Source organism: Lissotriton helveticus, chromosome 10 (assembly GCF_964261635.1).
Source record: "Lissotriton helveticus chromosome 10, aLisHel1.1, whole genome shotgun sequence".
Classification (NCBI taxonomy): domain Eukaryota; kingdom Metazoa; phylum Chordata; class Amphibia; order Caudata; family Salamandridae; genus Lissotriton; species Lissotriton helveticus.
The window spans coordinates 1,188,342,606-1,188,363,281 of record NC_136071.1 but is presented as its reverse complement, the minus strand read 5'-3'; the positions used below and the strand labels follow the sequence as shown (position 1 = coordinate 1,188,363,281).

The 20,676-nt window shown below is 47.7% G+C and overlaps 1 protein-coding gene across 1 annotated transcript in view; it reads right to left on the bottom strand.

Annotated features, from left to right (window-relative positions):
- Positions 1-20,676, bottom strand: part of LOC144784205 (vomeronasal type-2 receptor 26-like) — a 145,477-nt gene that overhangs the window by 22,896 nt on the left and 101,905 nt on the right. Inside the window, exon 6 of the mRNA XM_078662862.1 lies at positions 11,311-11,434. Coding sequence (XP_078518988.1) covers positions 11,311-11,434 — 124 coding nt within the window. The remainder of the gene's footprint in view (positions 1-11,310; positions 11,435-20,676) is intronic.

Sequence of the window (20,676 nt, the reverse complement as noted above, 5' to 3'; positions counted from 1 at the left end):
GCCCAAAGAAGAAAAGTCCATTGAGGTATGGATTGGTCTACCCTGGCTTTAGGCTGGAAGGGGGTTGTGTTGGAAATGGCCCTTTTTGCAGGGCTATCCCTAAACTTTTTGCTTTTTCGTCCTATTTTTTTCCTGACCTATGTGTGTTCGTTTTAGGACTTTGGGCACTTTACCACTGCTAATCAGTGCTAAAGTGCATATGCTCTCTGTGTAAACTGTGTTATGGATTGATATTTCCATGATTGGCTTATTTGATTTATGTGTCAGTCTCTAGGAAAGTGCACTGCGAGTACCAGGGCCCTTAAATCAAATGCTGTTGGTGGGCTGCAGCACTGGATTGTGCCACCCTCGCAAACAGCCTGTAAAGTATATCTCTGGCCTGCCATTGCAGAGCCTGTGTGCACCTTGGGGCTGCCATGTCGACTTAGCAAGTGCACACACTTGCCAGTCCCTAAACCTTCCCTTTTCAACATTTGAGTCACCCCTGAGGTAGGCCCAAGGTACCCCCAAGGTCAGGGTGCGTTGTATGTGAAAGGTAGGGCATGTCCTGGTGTGTGTGTGGCATGTCCTGATAGTGAATTAGAGTCTACTTAGTTTTCACTACTGCAAGGCTACCTGCTCCCCATAGGCCAGAGTTTAGTATGCCTGAACTCGGAACGATAAAATGCATCTTTTAGTGAAGGAGGTTTTAACATTGTGTATTTGAAAATACCACTTTTAGGAAGTGGGTATTTTCTGACCTAACCATCCAGCCTGCCTCTGCTAGCTTGTGTATTTTCTGTCTGGTTTGTGAGTGACGGGCTGGGGGAGATTCCAGGAGACAGGGTGAGTCCGCACAGGGCTGAATAGACACATCTACACATAGATGGGTGGAAGGAGTAGCACCTGGGTCTGAATAGGGCTGGGCTTGCCTTCCACAATGCTGGCTCAACCTCCTGTGATGCGTCTGAGGACCCTTGCCCACACTGACAAAGGAAGAAGGTGCGCACTGGCAGAATGCACCCAAACTGGTTTGCACTAGGTCCTGGCCCCTCTGTCTTCAGAGGACAAAGAAATTGCTGGTATAAATATTGGGGCCCAGTCCCCATGACTTTAGAACTCGCTGGAATCAAGGAACTGCCAAGAAGAAGAGCTGAAAGAGCTGACAGGAGGAGTACTGCCCCTTTGCTGTGTTGTTATTATTATTCCGAGTTTTGTATAGCGCCTGGTTACCAATAGGCATCCCCGCGCTTATCAGAACATAACACAGCTACAAGAATGCAAGGATCAAACAGAGAACAAAAATGTTTTAAAAAAATTGTTGCTTTGTTGGGTTGGCCTGCAGCTGCTGCTTCAGCCTTGGGCAGTGAAAGGTCTGGACTGAACTTTCTCTACTTGTGCTGAGTATCTCCAAGAGCCTGAAACTTAACTGGCTTCCTGTTAAGAAGTCTCAGGAACTGCAAAGACTTCACCAAGCTCTGGTGACCACTCCTGGAACCGCTGTTTCAGTTGCCACAGACAAGAGGGAACCGCGACCGACTCTGTCACCGACTCCGTCGCTGGCCTGGTGTCCTGAAGGCACCGCAGGCCACACCGTCTCCTTGGTCTCACCAACGCCGTCTGCGCGATCGTCATTGAACCACTGCCTGCACTGCATCGAGAGGACACCGCGGCCCGCACTGCCTCACTTCACTTCGCTGGCTTGGTCACACCGACACGATCGCCGCTGGGTCGACATCCGTGACCGCCTCGTCCCGCACAGCTGTCTGACTCCGCCAGCACCAATTCCTGCCAACCGGCTCTGTCGCTTGCATTGCAACCTGCCAGCACAGCATCGAGCACTGGCTCGCACTGCACCGCACACCTTGGTCTCACCAACGCCGTCTGCACTATCCTCACCGAGCCGCTGCCTGCACCGCAATGAGAGGATACCGCACCCTTCATCGCTTCCACTTTGCTCCTTAACAGCGACAGACACCACGATTGGCTCTGTCACCTGCATCAGAACCTGCCAGCACTGCATCGAGCACCATCTCATCCTGCACCGCAAGCCTTGGTCTCACCGACATCGTCTGGACGATCATCACCGAGACGCTGCTCGCACGACATCGAGAGGACACCGCACCGAGCACCGCTTCCACTTTGCAATACATCTGCGACGGATGCCAAGACTGACTTGCGAATTAACTATTTTTAAAGTACTGTATTGTGGATTTTTATCGTATTTGGTCTTGTATATAAAAATATTGGATCTTTTTCTAAACTGGTGTGGTGTCCTTTCGTTGTGCTTACACTGTATTACTGATGGTTATGTGCAAATGCTGTACACACTGCCACTGAGATAAGCCTGACTGCTCGTGCCAAGCTACCAAGGGGGTGAGCAGTTTTTTTGGGAGTGTAAATCCCTTATCCTGACTAGGAAGAAGGGTCCCTACTTGGACAAAGGTGCAGGCCCTTGCCAACTAGAGACGCCCATTTCTATCAGTCTGTATAAGGACCTGTCTCTGTTAATTTGGATAGGTGGTTGTTGAAGTATCAGTGGTTGGCCATTCGTGATGCTGGGCTTACTCCAGGTCGAGCTGGAATGCATTTACAAATGCTTCATGACCTTTTTGCCTATGGTAACTACAGAAGTGCAGTTTGTGAATGTCAATGGGCTTACTGTTTTGGGAGGTGAATGTTTGAACCTTCCTAAACCTCTCCTTAACTAATTTGCTAAAAACTTTATTTTACCATGTGCAGTGACTAAAGCTATCCATTAAGATATGGTGATGTTGCTCTGTCCTCTATTGCTGGCATACCTTAGGCTGCCTTGTACCAATTACACCCTAAACAATAGGGAGAGGGTGATTGAATTATGTCAAATAAAACATTTATATTGAAAATGTATCCTTCCAGCACAAAATTCAATGTTTGATAAAGTTACAACTTGCCAATTAGAAATATTTTCTCCAACTTTACTCCTGCCTTAGGGCGCTAGAGGGCGCACACGCGGAATGGCTGCCTGACACTGCAGCTCCCGCACCTTGGCCAGATATCCTCCGTATATCCTTGACCACAACTGACCAGCACTACCTCCGACCCAGCCATCTGACGCACGGAGCTGCCTGCTACCTCCGTTCCGGAGCCCGGCTTTGTCCTACCCTTGGGAGCGGAGATCTCGCCGAGGGAAATCTGCCCGGTGGGGACCCGTGCTGCTGCTGGACGCGGCGGCCGGCTGCGGGGATCTGCGCAAGGCCGGTGCTCGCCACGCGGCCCTAGGCCCCACTTGCCCCGGAGCCCGCGGACTTTGCTGTGTGCCTCATCCTGCCTCTGACTCGTTGCAGCGCCGGGTGCTTCGTGGCCCGGTTGCTGGCCCCTCACGGCGTGCGGGCACGGGGGGTGCCCCTCCTCTGAGGATTACCGGCGGGACCTCCGGGTGTCTGGGCTGCCTGGCGGACCTGTGCCTTCTACTGCTGCCCGACGGAGGATTTCACTGCAGCTCCGTACGTGGTGAGTGGCGCTTTCCCCCCGCGGTGCCCACCTTCTGCTTTTGCCCTGCGCCTGTCATCCTCTGCAGCTGGGGCGGGCTGTGAGGCCCCGCACCGCTCCTGGCATATCCTGCTCGGGCCCCGGGGCCTGCCGACTAGCTTGTGCTCACCCTGCTCCGTGTGGGAGCCCTGGGCGCCTGCCGCCTCACTGCAACGTGGCCCTCCACTTCTCCTGATAGTGCTCCTGGTCGGGCCTGCTGGATACCAGTACCACCACTATACATTGGCCTCTCTGAGCCTGGGGTCGGACCCACCTCGCCTGGGGGCCCTTGCGCTGTAGTGGCCCCATCAAGCTGTGCGCCTCCACCGGGCCTGCCGGACACCAGTGCCACCACTTTCGGCGTGCTGTGTTTCCCTCCGCGCGTCTAGGCTGGGCATTGAGCCTGCCTCCCTGGAGAGCATTTGCGCTGTCGTGGGCCTAGCTTCTCTCACAGCCGCACAGTGGACTACCTGGACCTCCGGCCTACCCCCTCTCGCTTGCCGCATCTGGTGCTGTGCGTGCTGCGTTGCCCTCTTGTACCGCGGTTGGACACTCCCTCTCATTGTTGTCGGGAAAGGGTTTCTCCACGCATTGCGGCCTTCCTGGCTGTCTTGACCTGGCTGGAGCTGCGCCGTTGCGGCCTGCACTACTGGTGGCCCCGACCTAGAGACCCAAGATGGTTCGTCCCGAGAACCGCCAAACGAAGATCAGCTTCGATGGCGCCAGGAAACCCACGAAGGCAGTTCCTGCTGAACCTAGCTCCAGTGCTGCTTCCACCTCCGCTCTTTCTTCCCCGGCCAAAGAACTTGACCTGCACCACTTATTTCAGGAAATGCGACAGGGTTTTGCGACAGTGGTGGAGAAGGTGGACGGTGTCACCGCTAGACTTGATTCTCTAGCCCACAGAGTGGATCGGCATGAGGAACGACTTACCGCTACGGAGCAACGCATTTCCGATGTAGACGATGTCGCCTCCACTCATACCACACAGTTGGCTCGCATGGACAACCTCCTCAGGATTATCGCTGCGAAGAACGAGGATTTGGAAGCCCGTAGCCGACGCAATAACATCCGCGTCACGGGTATTCCGGAGTCCACCAACACGGGCAGGATGGAGCTCTACGTGGAAAAGATCCTTAAGGGTTCCATAGGCGAAGATGCTTTTTCACCGCAATTCATTGTCGAGCGGGCACATCGTTCCTTGGCGCCTGTGCCTAAACCTGGCCTGCCACCCCGGCCAATCATTGCCAAATTGTTGAACTACCGTGACCGGGATGTGGCTTTGAGAGCTGCACGTACTCAAAGAACCCTCCAATATGATGGTGTAACTTTTTCTATCTATCCGGATTTTACCCCTATGGTGCAGGAGGAACGGCGTAAATTTCTTCCCGTGAAGAAGAAATTACGTGAAGCGCAACTGGACTACGCCCTACTCTACCCGGCGAAACTGCGGATCACGCACCAAGGGAAACAGCGTTTTTTCACTAACCCCCAAAAAGCTGAGGACTACTTGAAATCACTCCGCAGGGCCAGGAATGGCGATCGTGCTGCTGCTGACGACCTGGGGGATGATGATCCCACTGCTGAGGGGAACGATAACTGATCATGAACATCTTGCTGCACTGCCTTTGCGCCCACCCAGTGCAGGCCTGCTACCTCTTCATCCTGTTTGATCCGAAGTGGCTGCCTCCTTGTTGGGACTTGGTGATGTCTGGACTCTTCTGTGGTAATGTATACCAGGATCCGCTTGCCTAGCCCTGGCCTCCACCGAGGGCGGTACAGTTTTTGGAGGCCAATGGCGGGTACAGCGGTTGTGCGCCCTCGATGTTGTTACCCCATCGGGTGTACCCCACACTGACTGTTGATATGTTGGACTTTCCTGTTGGGGGTGGGGGAGGGGGAGGGGGATTGGGGGGGGGGGGTTGGATGGCTGCAGACGAGTTCGGGGCGCTGCGGTGGGTGGGGGGGAGGGCCTGTTGGGATGGGGGAGGTCTGCACACAGAGTATTGTTTTGGATTATGTTATTTATTGCTATGAACATAGGATCGAGCCCTTTGAGAATGCCTGCATTGCTATGCGGGGGTCATGATATTATCGTACACCGTAATACATGTCGGTCTTGGAGCCTCTAACACAGTTACACTGTATGTCATGGAATGTCCGGGGGCTCAACAATGCCAGGAAATGTCGTAATGTTCTTGCTTACCTTACCAGGCATAATGTGCATGTTGCCATGCTCCAGGAAACTCACCTGTCGCCACAAGGGCGGACCACCTTTGCAGGCAAATGGGCTTCCACCCGCACTTTCTCATCCTACTCTACATATGCTAGGGGGGTGGTCATTCTACTTAGGAATACTGTCCCGTTTCTTAAATGCGGGGAACTGATAGATGGGGGAGGTCGTTACGCTTTGCTCTGGGGGAGAATGGGTCATGACACTGTTACCTTTGTCAATTGCTATGCCCCTAATGTGGACACTCCTTCTTTCTTCAGCACACTTTGGGGTAAAATCCTTGATGTGGGCTCCCGTCATCTCATCTGGGGAGGGGACTTCAACCTTGCGTTGGTGCCCAGCGAGGACAGAGCTGATGGGGCTGCCCTGTACAAACCTAAAGCGCGAGAGGCCCTTAAGGGCATTATGGCTGAGGGGGCCTTGGTGGACATCTGGCGGGCCCTACACCCGATCAGACAGGAGGGTACCCACTTTACTTCACAGACAGGCACCTGGGCACGACTGGATTATTTCCTTGTTACCCCCGGTATGACCTCCGGAGTCTTGACGGCCACACATTTACCGAGGACGTACTCGGACCATAGCCCGGTCCTGTTACATACTAGGCTCCCGGGGTGGGACTGTCCTAGACCCCCTTGGCGCTTGCAACTGGCGGCCCTGCTAGATGCACTTTTCCGAACTGAGCTGGGGGAGGAAATTGCGGACTTCTTTCCGAGGAACAAGGGGTCGGTCGAGTCGGTGGAGCACATCTGGGAGGCCTTCAAGGTCACTGTTAGAGGCTTCTGTATAGCTAAAAGTTTTGGGGTCCTCCGGGACATACAGGCCACTATCCGTAGACTGCACGGGGAACTGCGAGCGTTGGAGAACCGTATGATCGTGGGGGGTACTCCCGCCTTACATGCTGAGTTCAGGGCCACTCTATCCAAATATGAGGAGGAGGCGGACAGGGAGGCGAAATTCAAGGGGAAACACTGGCAGGCTCGGAGGTTTTGTGAGGGGGACCGCCCGGGTAAGGCCCTAGCGGTCTTGACTCGGATTCCCCGCGACCGTAACGCAATTCTGGAACTCACTGACGCACAGGGTCGCAGGATCAGGGACTCGGAGGCGCTTCTCTCCACTTTCACTTCACATTATCACGATTTGTACTCCACTGCTGCTCCAGCAGAGATGCCGTATGCTGACTATCTGAATGCTGTGGCGCTTTGTTGGCTCAGTGACGGCGACAGGGCCTTTCTGGCGGCCCCGTTTGAGCTAGACGAAATTCGTGAGGCCATCATGTCCCTTAAAAACGGCAAGGCGCCTGGACTAGATGGTTTGCCAGCCGAATTCTATAAAACGTATATCGATATAATGGCCCCAGTTCTTCGTGAGGTATATGAGGAATCGCTTGCTGATGGCGTTCTTCCAGGGTCCATGCGCGAAGTGGTCATCACCTCCCTTCTTAAACCTGGTAAGGACCCCTGCTCATGCGGCTCTTATCGTCCCCTTTCCCTCCTGACTTGTGACGTGAAGATATTAGCTAAGGTCCTCGCTACAAGGTTGTCCTTGCTCATGACTAGGATTGTCTTGCCGGATCAGTCGGGGTTTGTTCCCGGGCGTTCCACTTCTAATAACCTGCGCACTTTATTTTCGCTTCTCCGCACAGTTCATCCTGATCTTCCTGTTGCTGCAGTGTTTTTGGACGCTTCTAAAGCCTTCGATTCGGTCGAATGGCCCTACCTGTTTTCGGTACTGTCAAGTATGGGCTTCCCCAGGCTGTTCCTTTCCTGGATAAAGCTTCTTTACACACGACCGACGGCGCGAGTCCTTATCAACGGCAACCTCTCTCGCCCGTTTGACGTCACGAGGCGCACGCGCCAGGGCTGTCCTCTATCCCCCCTCCTATTTGCGATCGCAGTCGAGCCCCTAGCTTGTCGGCTCCGCCAGCTGCATCGGGAAGGCGCCGTGCAGTGCCTGCAGCGCCAGATAGATGTCTCTCTCTATGCGGACGACATCACCCTTTATGTTAAATATCCTCATCTTCATCTCAACCCTTTATTGAGGGAGTTTGTAGCTTTTGGGGGCATGTCAGGGATACATATCAATTGGTCTAAGTCCCAGCTCTTTCCCCTCACGCGATCCGTGATTGACTTTCCCCTCGACTACCCTCTAGAATGGTGCCGTTCGGACCTTCGCTACCTGGGTATACAGATTTCGCGGGATCGGGAGGAGACCCTTCGCTCTAACTACGGTGTAGCGATCACGTCCCTTACTTCCACGGTCGACCGCTGGATCGCGTTGCCACTTTCCATGGCTGGTAGGGCGTCCCTCATCAAGATGGTTGTGTTGCCCCGCTTCCTGTACCTATTCCTCAACATCCCGTACTATCCGGGCGCTTTTTTTTTCAAGACCCTGAAATCGGAGCTTTGTCGCCTTTTCTGGGGTGGTAAGTCCCCGCGGCTAAAGTGGTCCACACTGATATTGCCCTACGAGGCTGGAGGATTTGATGTCCCTGACCTTGAAGCTTACTACCTTTGCGCGCAGGCCCATTTTGCTTATCATTGGATGGCTCCCACGCCCTTCATGCCGCAACTGGCGGTGGAGGACTGGATCGTACATCCCACACCCCTTAATGGTCTACTTCATTGTCCGGAGTCGATGATCCAGACTCCGCACACATCGGTTTCCTGCACCCTGGACGCTTGGCGTCGTCTGGCCAGGAGACTCTCCTGCTCTTTCCCATACTCTCCCCTCCTCCCCTTGTCCTTTCATCCCTCCCTTGAGCTTCTGCAGGAACGTGGCTTCCGGCTTCTCTGCGGTCGATTGCGTATTGTCAACTGGGGTGATCTTTTTGCGAATAGAGTATTCAAGTCAATGGATGTCTTCTTCGACACCCATCTCCGCTCCCCACTCGATGTCTTTTATTACCTTCGCCTCCGACAGGGGATGAGGGATATCCTTCCGGATTTTCCCCATGAGCCGGAGCCCCTTTCTCCATTACACTTTCTACTTAGTTCGCAGGATGGGGCACACTTGGTCTCCGGCCTATACCGCCGACTCCGGTCGGACATCGACCCTCTTGAGGCAGGTGCTCGGGCGGCCTGGGATGCAGATTTACCGGTCGCTGTCACTGATGAGCAGTGGCGGTACTGCTGCTCACTCACTGCCAAGATCTCAGCTAGCAGCAGGCTCAAGATGATCCACTACAAGTTCCTGCAACGACTGTATTATACTCCGGTCAAAAAATTCAGGTTCCGTCTCGCTGATACTGACGAATGCGAGCGTTGTCATGCTGCTCATGCCGGCTTCCTGCACCTCGCTTGGGAGTGTCCAGCCGTGCGAGCATACTGGCAGCAAGTGGTGGAGGCTCTCACTGAGATGACCAAGATTACCGTGGGAGCAGACCCGCTTGTTACTCTGTTGGGGCATACGTCGCACTTTCCGTCTTCTGATAGGAAATTCATAGACACCGCTCTGCTCTTAGCTAAGCGACGTGTGGCATGTCGTTGGGGCCGTGGCAGGGCACCTAAGTTCAAGGACTGGATTTCGGATATGACCTATTGCCAAGCTCAACACGTCACTTATTCCGAACTTTTACCGCTTTCGACTAGGCCCAAAGACATTTGGGAGCCACTAGTCTCCTATTTGCTTCATTTGGACGACGATGGTACGTCTTCGCCTTGACGACCGGGGCGGTGCCTGGCTGGCCTAGACGCCCGGGTGCCCAGAGACGTGTGTCCCCAATGCTTTCTGTCCTGCCTCTCCGGCGAGTCGGATGTCTCCCGCCTGACACATCACCTGTTCCGCTGCGACGCCCAGTGTGCCTGGCTGTTCCTTCCCGTGCCCCAATGTGAGTCATACTCCCGCCCCTTCCACACGCCCATTGCTACATTGGGACGTGATACATGATCCTGGACTTAGTGCTGACTGTGCCCACTGGTTGCCATGATCGCCACCACTGATCCGACTTGTGCTCTGTACTTGATATTCTCTGAATACCTATATGGACTTGTTCTCTTTTCCTTTTCCCTTCTACTCAAATGTGTAAGGCCTCTCAATGTTCCCTTTTTCTTTGCTTTTTCCTTTTCCTGTTTCCTTGTTTTGGGTTGATGAAAGTTGGGGAGAAAACACTAAAAACCTGTTCTACTGCTGCGAATCCTGATGTGAACATGCCTACCCGCCCTCCCATCCCCCTCCCTCCACCCGCCCTCCTCCCTCTTCTTCCCTTTCTCTCCCCCCTATCCTACCCACCCCTTTTTTTTCCTTCCCTCCCCCTCTCCCGCCCAACGCCCTCCCCCCATCGCATCCCAATTCGGATTATCGCCACCGGGCCTCCGGGATGCCGGTACCCAGGCTGTGTCTCTCGATGTTAGTGCTTGACCTATGCCACTATTGTACTCTTGCTGCCGGCCTCCGGGTTGTGGGCATACACAGCAGTGTAATTTTCTAACTATGCAATAAAGCAGTTTTGAACACCAAAAAAAAAAAAAACAAAAAAAAAAAAAAAAACTTTACTCCTGCCTTGAGGATGCCTAATTGTTTGATGGCTATCCCTTTCTATTAAAGTTTGTAGATAGGGATTGGTGTCAACATTCATCGGTGAGTGCATGTAAACATCCATGTACTACCCATGGTACGCCTCCATGGAGTAAACTAGCTCATAGTGCAACTTTGTGCTACATAGTGCAACTGTCCAAATCAATTCAGGATCTGCCTGGAAAGTAAGCCTCAAATTATACTTTGCACCAGGTTTGCATCACTTTTCTGATGCAAACCGGGAACAAACTCTTATTAAATCTGCACGTAATCATAACACAATGAGTGTTATTAAAATTGTATTGCTAGCTAAAGCAGTCCACTTTCCCAACCTTAGAATGACACAAGGTTGAGGGGAATAAACCCTAAGGTTCTGAGTCTATGCCTTTCTATTTGCATGCAGCATCTTGATGCCACTTCAAAAAGAAGTGTTTCTGCAACAAAAGAAATCCCCACTAAGATATCACCAGAAAATACGAACATGATTTGCAGCAGGAGCATTATACGTTGTGATTTGCAGCGGGAATATTAATACTCCAAGTTACTATTTCATGAGTCAAAACTGTGACTAGCTAAATAGCAGATCTCTCCTTGTAGTGGTTTAACCACCATGGGTATCATGCCATTGCAATTATCCCCTGAAAAATGCTGTGCATGCAAAAGATCTCTGCAGGCTGCTCCTATATTGGTTCAGCCTGCCATGCAGGGGATGCACCCTTGATCTTGGACCTGGCGCGATGATGTCAGTCACACTACCCGTAAGCCAGCATTGGTTGGGAGTAGGTAGGGAGAGAGAGCAAAAAAGAGAGAGAGAAAGGGATTAAGGTGCGGTTTAGTTGATGACAATGGACTGGTTCTGGCTTTGGCAGATCCTAAGATAATGGTATAATTCTGTTCAAATAATTTTATTTCCATGTTTCGGACACAGAGAAAATATGTAAACTAAATAAATAAAAACTACAAAGGCAATTCAAAAAGGTAATTTACACTTGTGAGTAATTTACATGTGCAAGTCTTCTCCTTCTGGTGTTAGGAAAGGATCATTGGTTGGCATGCAGTGTTTTATCACCTACCACTCTTGTTGGTAATCTCTCCTTCTGGGCAGAGGGCACAGGCATAGCAGCAGATGGGCTGGCCCTCCAGAGGGACCTTCCTGTACCCAGGAGGGCAGCTCTCACTGCACACAGAGCGAGGGACCTGGAAAGGAGGCGAAGAAGGGCTTTTTTGAGAAATAAACCGGGCAAGAGGCAAACATCCAATGTGACATGATCACACAAGCAGCGGATTGAGAGACAACTTGTATATATGCTCATATGAGTGATAAGAGGAGGTATAGATAAAGGGCAGATGTCATAGCATCAATGTGAGCGATACTTGAAGGAAGAGATGCAGGCACATGTGATAGCATCAGTGCGAGGATCTAGGGAGTGAGAGATGTGGAGCACATGTGAGTGCATCAGTGTAAGTGATACTTGGAGGAAGCAATGTGGGCACATGTGATTGAATCAGTCTGAGGGATTTGATTGTGTAAAATTACTTTAAAAACAAGATTATTTTCTGAGTAAACAAACATGTTTGTGGGCATTGACAAGATTTTTCTGACTCATTCCCACCTTTTAAATGGTGGAGATTTACAAAAGTCATGAGTAGAGTGCAAGTGTGCAGGAAACAACTCCAGTATTTGTGAAAATGCAGAGGAAGTGGTTCTCAGCAGTAGTGCAACATTTGCTTTCTAGGAGTACTTCTGAAAATGTTTAGGAATTCCCCCTCCCAAAAAAGGGGAAACTTGATGGATTATTTGTATATTTAAATTTGTGTATGTGACAGTCACAGAACAAGTCCTTGGAGGGAGAAGAGAAAAGGGTAATCTGTCAACATATTAATAATAGGTATCTGCAATTCAATTAAATGTCTATTTATTGTGTTATGGAACTCAACAGAGTTCCACATAAAGAATACAGTAATTCATTCTCATCTTCAATACAACAATAGTAAAGCAAAAAAAAAAAAACATACCACTATTGTTGAAAGATAAATAAGTTCATCCATACAAAGGTATCACACGGGATCCATAGGGCATCCCTCAGATGGCCTAAAACAGTGTAATTGACAAATCGAATACAAAACCTTATTCGCTGAGAATATATACAACCTTATTAAGTACAAATACACAATAACAGTACTGAATACAATGCTCTACTATAAATATAGTACAGGTACGCAATTAAATCAATTTAGGCAATACAATAACGTGATCTCTGCAGTAAAGAATGCTGTACACTCTGTTAAAAGGCATGGAGTAAGAAGTGCAAATGAGCAAATAAAGTGCTTGAGGGGCAAAGGATAGGCAGAAAATACAGTGCTGAGCCTCATTACATCTGTCGAGCATACAGCTTCACACAGCATGTAAACTACTAATTAAGCTTATGATGAGCATAATAACATTTACTGTCCTCAGCAATTCAAATAAAAGGTAGAGGGTAATTAGTCATATGATTACAAAATGTAAAACATATTTAAAACATTTTTATATTTATGTTTCAGTTGGGGGGTACGCATAGACATTAGCGAGCTTCAACTGTTATAGTTATGTTATGCTTTAAAAAGAACAGTCTTAGAAAGTATGACTTCCCATGTTCCAGTGATGGAACCTTAATAACAGAATTATTCTGTTTACTCCGTGTCAGAGATTCCATGAAAATTAGGGTTAGGGTTTTTTTTGCAGATGCTCCTCTCTATTATAGTTTCATTCCTTACATGCTGTGAAAAAAACAGAACATCCCTTTTTCAACTCATTGGTCATTGCATAGAAGGATTTTTAAATCACATTTTGAAAAAAAGGATTTTGGAAGGATTTTGGCTAGTCTCAAACAATTCCAGAGTATATAATTGGAATAAAGGGTGCCTCTTCCCTTCAAGCTATGAAACATTTGAAGCTTTAGTGCAGCTCGGATAGAACCCATTCCACTTCACAGTACACTATACCCACACCTCAGGACGCCAGCCATAGCAAGTACGATTGTAGAAGGTAGCCCAAATTCAAGCCGAAAGGCAGATGACAAAGAATCCAGGTCATAAATTTGGCACCATTTGTGTGTTTCTACTTTCTCAAAGAAGGATCAGTGCCGCTTGTCCATCACTACATAGGGATAACTCAGTGATGGCGGTATATTTGTCTTATCAATCAATCAATCAATCAGAGTACTTGTAAAGCGTGCTACTTGCCCTGTCGCAGGGATTCCATTCTCCCACAGCACTGTGCATAGAGACTAGGAACCTCAGTGAATTAGGGTGTGCCAAAATTCACCTTGTACAGGAATGTAAATGTACAGGAATTTATATAGCGCAAATCACCGAGCGGTTTCTAAGCGCTTGCTTAGGGAACCCGTCCTGGTATTCCCCTGTGAGATAACCCCGGCAGGGTATCCGCAAAGTCAAGTCAAAGTCAAAAAAGTTTTTATTTGCTTTGGTACTCTACTGAGGACCACAAATTTGAAAACATTTACAGAAAAATAAACATACACATCAATATAGTATTAAAAAAGATTTAAAAAATTTATAGAAATTATAACAAACCCATTCATCTGTCGGTTGTTTACATAATGATAATAAACTATTTACTGAAGTAATGTTGCATTTCTGATATATCGGCTGAAGATATCTTATCCGCGCTCTAACTACGCTTGCGTGAGGACAAACAAATAAGATGTGCACAATATCTTGATCACCGCCTAAACAAAGATTACAAATAGGGGAGTCTCCTGTTGACCATTTAGATGTAAAGGCAGAAACAGGTAAGATGCCTAAGCGCAACATAGTTATGGACCTTCTTGCTCCGTGTGTAAGACAAAGCCCCAAATATGGCCGCAATTGCTTATATTCCAATGACTCTATGAAGATTTTATATGTAGATAGCTTACTACAATGCATAAAGTCGAGATCATAGCTTAACCTTGGAGTAAAGCATTTCAAAAAAAGTTTTAACTGGGATTTTGTCCAGGATAACAGAATATCTTTAGTAAGGTTTGCTATTTTAAATGCTTCAGACATATTCTTGGAAAAGTTAAGATGTCGAGAGTCTAATTTAAATATCTCAGTCTTTAACAAGAATCTCAGTGTTCCTTCTTTTGCATGCAAGATGTTATAGGCCCATCGGATGACATTTGCCACAGCTGTGGCATACGAGCTTGTTAATGCAAATTCCAGTCTGATAGCCTGCACAGATGTTGATGTAGAAACCTTTAGTATTCTTTTCAAAATCTTTCCTTCTGTTATATTCATGAACGACCATTGGCTTATTGGTAAGTGTTCTGTTGCATATGACAGGACCGAGGGTATTTTTACTTTATACACTTTGAGCAGAGAGGAAAAATGCCTATTTCCTGTGGCAGTATACAATCTCGAAAGTGCCCCAGCATGGATCTCAGATTTTTTCTTTAGATTGTTTATTTGTTTAGTGTTTTGTAAATTCTTTGTAAAAATCCTCCCAAGGTAGGTATATTCTTCTACTTCCTCTACTCTTATCCCATCAAGATTCCAGTTATACTTGGCACTATTTTTCCGGCCAGAGAACGCTACCACTTTAGTTTTCGTTAAATTAGGAATTAAAAAATGATCCTTCGAATAAACGTTTAAGGAATCCAATAAATTTTGGAGGCCAAAAGGTGTGAGGTCTAACATAACTATGTCATCTGCATACAACAACGCATGTATCCTCTGAGAAGCAACCTTTGGGGGCAAGCTGGTGCATTGTTGTAGGTGTGATGGTAAATCGCTCAAGTATAGCGAGAATAAAATTGGTGCAAGAAGGCATCCTTGCTTAAGACCATTCAAAGTATTAATCGGTTTCGTCAAACCTTTTTCACTTCCCATTTGTACTTGGGACCAGGTGTTAGTATGTAACATAATTATAAGTTGCAATAAGTTTTCAGAAATCCCCAGTTTTCTCAATTTTTTCCATAAGGTTAACCTATCAACGCGATCAAACGCGGTGGAATAGTCTATAAATGCAGCATACACTGGTTGTGATTTCCTCTCAATGTATTTGTCAAGTATAGTCTGGAGAATTGAGATGTTATCTGTTACTGAGTGATTGGGACGAAAGCCAGCTTGATACATCGGTATTATTCCCTGCGAAAAGCACCAGTCTTTTAATCTATCCAGTACCTCCGCAGCGAAGATTTTGCCTGTTGCGTCCATTAATGCAATTTGGCGGTAGTTACTAGCAATGTTTTGGTTCCCTTTTTTATGTATGGGGATTATAGTACTTCCCTGCCATGATTTTGGTATTCTCCTGGTACAAAAGATAAAATTAAACAATGATGTTAACATCTGACTCCATTCTTTGGGATTGGATTGCAAAACTTTGATCGGTATCAGATCAGGGCCTGACGCAGAAGTATTTCTCGCTTTTCTAATGTGTGTTTCAATAGAAAAGGCTGTAGTTTTTTCAATTAATAATAGTTTATTTTCCGTGCGAATTTCAGCAGCATTACTTTCAACTTCAGTTGAGTTTGCTTTGTATAGGTCAGTTAGATAGGCTTCCCATTCCTGAGGGGGTACTGGTATGGCATATAATTTCTTTTTAGTCCCAGTTATTTTGGCTATCATAGACCAATATTTTCTTTGATTGTATTGTTTTGCCGCCTCGTGAATGTCCACCCAATTTTTGTCCTGTAGCCTTCTCTTTTTGCTATTCTTTTCTCTTCTTTGTTGGTTTTTTAATTTATTTATCTCTTGCTGTATTGTGGGTGAATAATTTAAAAATTGCCCTCGTATAAGTTTGTTGAGTTTGCTCCTATTAGTATTTTCGTCGGAGGTCTTGTACATTTTGTTTTACGTGGTTTTTCCCTGTTAAGCAGAGTTCTTTTAAGATTTGTCATAATACATTCGAAATTTATTATTTGATCTTCCGAATGTTTTTTAGTTAAAAAATTGTTTTGTAAGATCTTTCCATTTATATAGTCTAAGGTCCCAGAGTTCCAAAAGATTCGCCTCTGTTTTTTATTAATTTCAGTATTCCCATTAAGGTACATAATTGGATTCAACAGGGAAGATTTTAGCGACCACCCAGTATTTAAACAGAGAAGCGCATGGTCACTATCTTCTGTCAGGGTATCCGCAAGGTGAAAGCCAGGCATCCCGCCGCGAGGGGTCGTTGTGGAGATTAAGCAAGCTATTGCCCAGAGTCGCAGAGTGTGAACCCGTGAATCGAGTAGGCACCGGAGCGAGAATTGTCGAGTCCATGGACTTTTTAGGACTCAAGACCCCGCCGAGCCGGGAATTGAACCCTGGTCCCGGGCTGACCTCTGCTTCCAGGTCTGCCTCCTCTAACGAGTGAGCCACACTTCTCCACTTCTACACCTTAGTACCCAAAAGTCTGTGAATCAGCGCTGCGGTACGGCCACACCCATACAAAGTGTGTGCATGAATCAACTGCTACTAAGACGTACTTATATGCAGTATCTGAAGAAAAAGGACCGCAGTGATCTAAGTAAACACAACCTAGTGGTTTATTAGAAATGAACAACTGTGTTTGGGGCGGACGTGCAGCAGTTGAAGGTTTAATCTGCTGGCAAATGTCACATTGAAGGACATAATCTCGCGTCTGTTTGTACAGTCCCCGCCACCAAAAACGCTGTTGTAATTGAGACACAGTGGCAGAAACGCCTGCATGCGCAGACGCAACACCTTCATGTGCTGCTGTGATCAACGTGTGTCTGCGATCCGAGTTGGGAATCAATCTCTCTCCAACATCAGGTATTTTCACATAAGGAACCTTATCTGGACTTAAGTGGTATGTGTACTTCGAAGGGAACCCTTTAGGATATTTACCTCCCTTCTCAGTGGCAGCAACAGCCGCCAAGATATCATCATCCATCTTACTTTTGGACCGTGCAACTCCTGCAACTAAATATGACGACACCGCTGATTTCGTTGCCTCATCAGCAAGCGAGTTGCCAACAGCGTGGACTCCAACGCGCTGATGACCAAGAGTATGAATTACAAACACAAGTGGTAACTGCTCTTTGAGCTCAGCCACTTGGACCCAGATCATTTTATGTTTTATTGTGCTACTCTTGGAGTCACGAAAATCATTCTGAATTCAAAAGAACAAGTTTTCATTGTAAGACTGGACACAGTAGTAAGAATCTCTTACAATAAGAGTCGTTACACTAGGATCAGCGTACTCCAATGCAAGCATCAGAGCACGAAGCTCTGCCAATTGTGCGGTGCAGTCCCCTAGAGTGTGCGTGTGCACGACTCTGGACTTGAACTCATCGTTCACCATGGCACCTACCACAATGGCGCATGCAGAAACGTAGGCGTGTTTAGAACAATGCGCAACCTGGGCCAAACCATCAGTGTATATGATGCAATGGAAATCCTCCAAAGGCCGCATAGCCAAAGGTGCAGGATGAACAAATTCATATTGCAAAAACTCCTGCGACCGAAAGGAGGCATCAAAAATAAGTGTGATATCCGGAGATGTCAATGAAGCTGCCCATTGTATCCTCCGAGGGTGCAAAGCCTTAGAATTAGGTACACTTGCTTTCGTAACTGCTTCCAAAGCAGGACACGGGGTAACAACCAACACGCGTTTTCCCTGTGACAGAGCACGTCCCTTAAGAATCGCCATCTGCACACCCGTTAAAACCTTCTCCACAGTAGAAAATCGCATTTCAGCCGAAGTGTACAAGTGTGACTTGTAGGCAATAGGTACTGTGTCTCCTTCGTTAAAAGTAAGGTACGTGAAACCCACCGTCCCAGGAATGATTATTATCACCAGGTTGGTGTGGTTATCACGAGTCAGTAAGTATTTAGAAGCGAGCAGATCAGCCTGCAAAGATTGCAGTATAGCGGAGTGTTCAGGCAGCCAGCACGATTTGGTAAAAGTAGGTTGTATCAAAGCATACAAAGGCTTGATACGCTGGGCATATTCCAGAATGTATGTCCTCCCAAAATTTAAAAATCCCAGCAAAGACTGTAATTTTTTCAGAGTTGTCGAAGCGTGCAATTGTGCGCATTTCTCCAAGAAGTGAGGAGCCAATCCTCTAACTTAATTGTTGAGCTCATAGCCCAGGAACAACACTGTGTACTCTGCAATGTGCGATTTTGCAAAGTTGAATTTGTAACCGAAGTCCGCAAAGCTACAAATTAAACGGTCAGCTTGACACAGATGCTCCCAAAGTTCGTCGTCTGTGAGATAACTGTCATCCACATAACAAAATGTCATAGGTAGTTGTGAGATTTTCCCAAAATACCCCTTTTATGGTACATTGTATGTCACCTTCAATGAACAGGACTATTTCATAAAGTCTGTCAGGGGGAGCAACTCTAGTGTCAGCTGTTTCTACAACAACATAACGGTCAGTCGCTGTCACCTTCAGTAGTGGACGGAGTGCCTCTTATACTATGGTGATCTCCGCCGCGTTGTCCAGCAAGGTCAGAGCCTATGTCTGATTCCGAAACTGCGTTCACAGTATCTGTGGCATATCGCGCTGTTAAAGCGGCTTTCCTTTTCTTAAACTGGGGTCTTTCCGGTGTAGAATCGTCCTGCTTGCCTTTACCGTCTTTCGGGCGGGGCTGGTCGCGTCCTTGCTAGCAACCCCGACCCCTGCCGCCTCCTCCTCCACCGGTCGCCGATGACTCCTGAAAAGAACAAGGAGAGCGTTGATCAGAAACCTGAAATCGATAAGGTGATTTTATCGTTGCGCGAACGCGCAAGTCATAAACACGTTCTGTGGGCACAGGCAATGGGGACGCAGGACGAGACTCCTGTCTCTGTTGTTGTTGCTTACCCTGTTTTTGTTTTTTTGGCCAATTTAGTTTTTTGGTCTTGGGCTGTTCGTCAGTTTCTGACTTCTGCCCTTGGGGTTGCTTTTTCTCTTTTGTAGAAAAAGGCTTGAGACCCCTACTATTGCGGCCCACGGTTTTATAAGCCACAATAATACGTGCTAACTGTCGGCGTTTGTCGACTTCGGGAATTGCCTGCAAAGCATTGGCTACCTGAAAGTTCACCGCATCCCACTTGACATTAGCAATAATGAGATCGTAAACTACATAAAAGGAGCCACAAAGGCGCATACCCAATTCAACAGCAGCCTCAGGTCCGTGCTCATCCTGAACACGCTTAAGGACCGTCGGCAGGACAGTCATAGATGGAGTGCGGTAACACCTCTCATAGACTGCTGCAAATGTTCTTCCCCATGTCTCACAGTCACCAATTTCTGGGGTCAAGTCTTTTGGCATGCTAATTGTCAGAATCCTGTGATTTTCACCAGGCATCGTGTTAGGAAATACTGCTTCCAACTGGTCAAATTTCTCGGCAAGCCAGAAAGGAAAGTCATCCCTATCCTGGGGGCACCTGCCCATCACAGCATTGACCATCACGGGACTGAGCTTCATACTGCCCTGTCCAGCAGGAAGTACCGCACCTCCAGAGGCCCTGCCTGGGAGATTACGGTTTATGTATTGTACCGAATCACGCTAATTGCGACTACATGAAGTCGTCTTAACTCAACCACGGAACATGCGCCGTGTTGAGGATGAGGTGTAAATCCAGCCAAAACAGGCCAATTTGCGCCTGGAATGGACAAAGGACCTAACCTCGGAGCTGTCAAAGAGTGGGGTAGGGCACCATCAAACCAAACGCGGCGCTGCCAAGCATCAATAGAAACTTCCTGTGCCCTATATGGAGTATATTCCTGTGGCACAGCTGTGGCAGTGTATGTTTCGAACACATTAGAATTTGCGTTCACTGCCGGAAAGGTCACCCACGAATAAAAGATTTCGTAAGAGTAAGCTACCTCCGCACTCACGACCATAATCACGGCCATGCCGTCCACGGTAACATTATAATGCTGCAAATGATTGCGCACCGCAATGCGACTATGCTGCGGAATGTTCACCGCGGCCATAACGACACAGAAAGAAAGAGGTACAAAGCAATCTTTGTAGCACAACTGGGTAGTAATTGAAGGAAACCGTTTTTTTGAAAGATTCAAGCTTGAAAAGACCTATGCAAACATAGGTACGTTTGTCCGACACCACCGTTAACCGGAAACAATAGTGAAGGGGTTAAGGACTGAATATTGCACTGCTCAAGTGTCATGTTATAAGACCACCAAAACGCTGGGCGCCATGTCGCAGAATTCCGTTCTCCTACAGAACGGTGTATATAGACTTGGAACGTCAGTGAATTAGGGTGTGTCAAAACTCACCTTAGTACCCAAAATCCCCTACCAGACTAGCTACAGTGTCTCATTGGTCATTACAAACTCCCAATGCTTAGACAAACCAGAACATGGACTTAGAATACCTCAGGTAACGTGGAACACATGAACACTCTTTCATTATATAATCATTTCAATCCAGAACTAGGAGTAGATGAGGACGCGTGCACATTTGAAATGTTTATTTACTAATGCAGTGTTCTT